Genomic DNA, 4,484 nt, shown 5'->3' on the forward strand with positions numbered 1-4,484 from the left:
AAAGAAAATAAAGAGAAAAAGAAAATTGAAATGTAGAAATATAAAATAAAAAAGAAAAGGGTCCAGGGCTTAGAAAAAAGAGAATTGAAGTGAGGATCAGTTTGGTGATTCTTACGGATGGAAGGGAAAAGAAATTGTGATTTGAAGAGAGGGTAAGGGAATGTGTTGTTGCTGTGTGTATGGGTAAGGGGGAAGGGTTCATATAGAGATGGGGGTTAGGAAACATTTGCTTAAGGAGGGTTGGTGGGGGGGTGTGGTCACGGGTGGGGTGTTGGGGAATGGGTGTGATAGGAATGAAGGGGGGTTTGGGAAATGTAAAATGGGATGGGGAATCAAGAAGAAAAGCAGGGGGTAGGTGGGTTAGGATTCGGTCAAGAGGTAGGGATATTGGGTTTCGAATCATTGAGATCCGTCCTAAAAATTGCATGATTGTGAGATGCTGGTGCCAAACTTGAGAAAACTGGCATTTGGCGCTGCATCCTCAGCATAAATTTGCTTCTCCTGACGCCAAACTTCGTGCAACCCAAGTTTGGCGCCACCCTTGTTTTTTTTTTTTTTTTGTGGCGCCAAACTCCAGGGGGCCAAGTTTGGCACCATCCTGGCAGTGGATATTAGCCTTATTTCCTTCAATAGTGGCACCAAACTCCAAAAAGCCAAGTTTGGCGCCACCCCTCCAGTAAATTCCTCAATTGTTACATCGTACCTAGCGCCAAACTTGGAAAGCCCAAGTTTGGCACCACCTCTCCAGGGGAAAATCCTCGAAAATTATGTAGCACCTGGCGCCAAACTTGGAAATCCCAAGTTTGGCACCAACCCTCCAGGGAGAATGGCTCCATTATGCTTCATATGTGGCACCAAACTTGGGATGGCCAAGTTTGGTGCTACCCAGTCCGTATCAAGTGCCACTAGGGTTTTGAAATTCCTTCTGATTGCTTTTGTTCCTGTTCTAATCATTCTGCATGATCAAAATACATATGAAACAAAGAAAAAATTGTAGAAATTCAAATAAAACTAGAATAATTTAAAGCATAAATCAAAACTAAGGATACGGAATATCAGGTTGCCTCCCGACAAGCGCTTCTTTACCATCACTAACTTGGCAGTCATTTTTGCTAAGTCATCAGATGAGTGGACCTTTGGCGATCAATCTCCCCTCCAAGATAATGCTTCAACCTTTGGCCATTGACTGTGAATCTTCTATCAGAGTTGTCTTCCTGAAGTTTCACATGACCATACGGTGAAACTCTAGTTATCACAAAAGGTCCTGACCACTGGGACTTCAGCTTCCCAAGAAAGAGCTTGAGCCTTGAATTGAACAATAAAACTTGCTGGCCTGACTTAAATGATCTTGTGGCTATTTTCTTGTCATGCCACATCTTGGTCTTCTCTTTATAGAGCTTGGAGTTCTCATAAGAAGAATTTCTGAACTCATCAAAATCATTCAGTTGGAGTAATCTTTTCTCTCCTGCAGCCTTGGTATCAAAGTTCAGAAACTTTGTTGCCCATTATGCTCTGTGCTCCAATTCCACTGGCAAGTGGCAGGCCTTACCATAGGCTAACTGGTACTGAGACATCTCAATAAGGGTCTTGAATGCAGATCGATATGCCCAGAGAGTATCATCAGAATTTCTTGCCCAGTCCTTTCTTGAAGTACTCACAGTCTTCTCTAAGATCCTCTTGAGCTCCCAGTTGGAGACCTCAACCTGTCCACTTGTCTATGGGTGATAGGGGGTCGCCACCTTATGACGGACTCTATATCTCTGCAAAAGTGAGTCCATCTGTTTGTTGCAAAAGTGGCTTCCTCCATCACTAATAAGTGTCCTCAGCACATCAAACCGGTTGAAAATATATTTCTGCAACAAGCTCATCACCACTTTGGCATCATTGGTGGGCAAAGCCATAGCTTCCACCCACCTGGACACATAGTCAACCGCCACTAAGATATAAGCATTTGAGTATGAGGGTGGGAAAGGTCCCATGAAATCAATATCCCACACATCAAACAACTCAATCTCCAGAATTCCCTATTTTGGCAACTCATGGTTGACAGGGAGGTTGCTTGCTCTCTGGCATTTATCACAGCTTTTCGCAAATGCTCTAGAGTCTCTGAAGAGATCGGCCAATAAAAGTCACTCTGACGGACCTTAGTAGCTGTCCTTTCTTTGACGTATGAGGCCCGTATTTGGCAGCAACTGCTGTCCAACTATGTGATGCCGAGCACCTATGAGATGAGGGTTACTACGGATATGGCTGTTATGGTCTGGTGTGTCTTGGAGGGTCGTGAGTTATACCTTCCACGGCACATTAGACGGTCCATGGGACGGGCTTACTATGTGGGCAACCTAGCCTTCCCGTGCTTGATTACTCAGCTGGTCACGGAGGCTGGGGTTCTTTGGATGACTACTGATCAGAGACCGACGGTCGCCAGCCATAAGAATATCATTCCACATGGCGACAGCCCAGGACTTGAGCTAGCACTTGGACGACGCAGCAGACAGTCACCAGTACCTTCTACAGAGGCGGGACCTTCCACATCATTCCCTTCAACTTCAGCACCTACTGATGCAGCACCACCAGCATTCCTACAGCCCCTCTACCGTCTAATCTCCCAACTATCTGATGACATAGCATGTTCGGAGCACTGCTCCAGACGTCACTATGAGCACTTGAGGAGGATGATCCTCGCTGGCGGTGTTGATGTTCTACCTGAGCCAAACACTCCACCCGAGCATTCTGAGGAGGAGGAGGCCCAGTGTGATGAGCCGGAGGTGGCCCGAGGCCCACCAGCTGAAGGAGGAGCTGATGCTAACGACGATTCTTTCCACTCCGCATGAGTTTGAGCACCGAGGACGGTGCTACATCTTAAGTGTGGGGAGGTTGTCCATCTTCAACAAGCATATTTTGGGTGACAAATTCATTTCCGAAACACTTTTAGTTTAGTTTTTATTATTATTATGCTTTTTAGTTGCTTTGTATATATTTTATCCTTTTTGCTTTTTACTTAGTTTATTACTTTTGCCTTAGCTTATTACACTTTTTAATTTTGTTTGTACATAACCTAGTATTATAATATAGTGATTCATATCTTTACGTTTTGCTTCTAATTTTGGCATTTCCATATGCTTTTTAGTTTTTTTTTTAGCTATGATTGTGATTTGGGATGACCTGATGACTGCACCTAGTTTGATTTCCTATACACTTGCTATTTTTGTTTGTTTGAAATTAGGAATTAAACTTAGGATTTTTGACTTTTTCCATCCAATGACATTATATATACATATATAAAATAAATCCTAGTCAATTTAATGAAATTTTTAATAAACTTACTTTTTATAAAGGGCATCGAAATTCAAATCGAATTGAGTTGAAATTTTTCATTGAAACTTGCATGGTTTATACATTGTGGAATATGGTTTTTGAGTTAAAGAACATACAACTTGTGAGATTCTGAGCCTTATTGCGTGGTTGCATTATTCAACCACTTTATTCTTATGTGTTGCTCTTCTCTATGATTGCAATCTTTAGTTTGTTTAATTCTATATGTCCATGGTTTAATGTATATTTATGCATTTATGTGATTGAGGCCATCACTTCATTATAGCTCACGTAACCTAAATAGCCTACCATCGCTCAATTCTATGATTCCATCTCTTATCTTATATCTTCTTGCAAGTTGCTTGTTAGTTTTCAGAAATTTCAAATCAAATCTTTGGACATTGATCACATTGCATTGATTCTTTGCCTTGGCCCTAAGGTTTGCTTTGGGTTGATTGAGATTCTCTTGTTTGTTTTTGCCAAACTCAATAGAAAACCATAGTATAGGTATAGATAGATATCATTTAGTATAGTTGCATGCATATAAGTATTTGCATTGAATAAGTTGCTTGTCCTTTTATCCTTCTCCTTTGATTATGATTAGCATGAGGACATGCTATTGTTTAAGTATGAAAGAATTGATGAATCCACATTTGATGATAAATGTTGAGTTGATTTGAGTGGATTTCATCATATAAACCCACATTTATTAACCTAAATAGCATGTTTTTGTGTTTTCTCTCTAAATTTTGTCCAATTGTGAAAACATGCTATTTTGTGCTTAATTTAATCAATTTTATCCTACTTTCATCCCATTCGATGTCTTGATGGTTTTGATGAGTGATTTTAGGTATAATAGGTAGGAATGGCTTGATAAGAGTGGAAGAAAAGCATGCAATTAGGAGAAAACATGAAGAAATCAAAGGAGAAAAACATTTCAGAGTGTGCCCACGCACACTTTCTGTGCCTACGCACAAGGGTCAAAATCAGCACCTGTGTCCATGCACAGCTCCGTGCGTAGCACAGAATGAAAATCAGCAAGTGTGCCCATACACAACTTCTGTGCATATGCACAGGAGGAAAATCAGCATGTGTGCGTACGCACACACCTGTGCATACGCACAAGTCCCTACGCGTGACTTCATTAAAAAGTCACGTGGCTCGCATTT

At 41.3% G+C, this 4,484-nt stretch overlaps 1 protein-coding gene across 1 annotated transcript; it reads right to left on the reverse strand.

Annotated features, from left to right (window-relative positions):
* Positions 1-1,112: 1,112 nt before the first annotated feature.
* LOC112729992 (uncharacterized) lies at positions 1,113-1,979 on the reverse strand. Its single transcript, XM_025780115.1, has 3 exons — positions 1,872-1,979; positions 1,550-1,715; positions 1,113-1,465 (listed from the first exon to the last, which is right to left on the reverse strand). The coding sequence occupies exons 1-3, from the start codon at positions 1,977-1,979 to the stop codon at positions 1,113-1,115; spliced, it is 627 nt and encodes a 208-aa protein (XP_025635900.1).
* Between the last annotated feature and the right edge of the window lie 2,505 nt (positions 1,980-4,484).

Source organism: Arachis hypogaea, chromosome 12 (assembly GCF_003086295.3).
Source record: "Arachis hypogaea cultivar Tifrunner chromosome 12, arahy.Tifrunner.gnm2.J5K5, whole genome shotgun sequence".
In the NCBI taxonomy this organism is placed as follows: domain Eukaryota; kingdom Viridiplantae; phylum Streptophyta; class Magnoliopsida; order Fabales; family Fabaceae; genus Arachis; species Arachis hypogaea.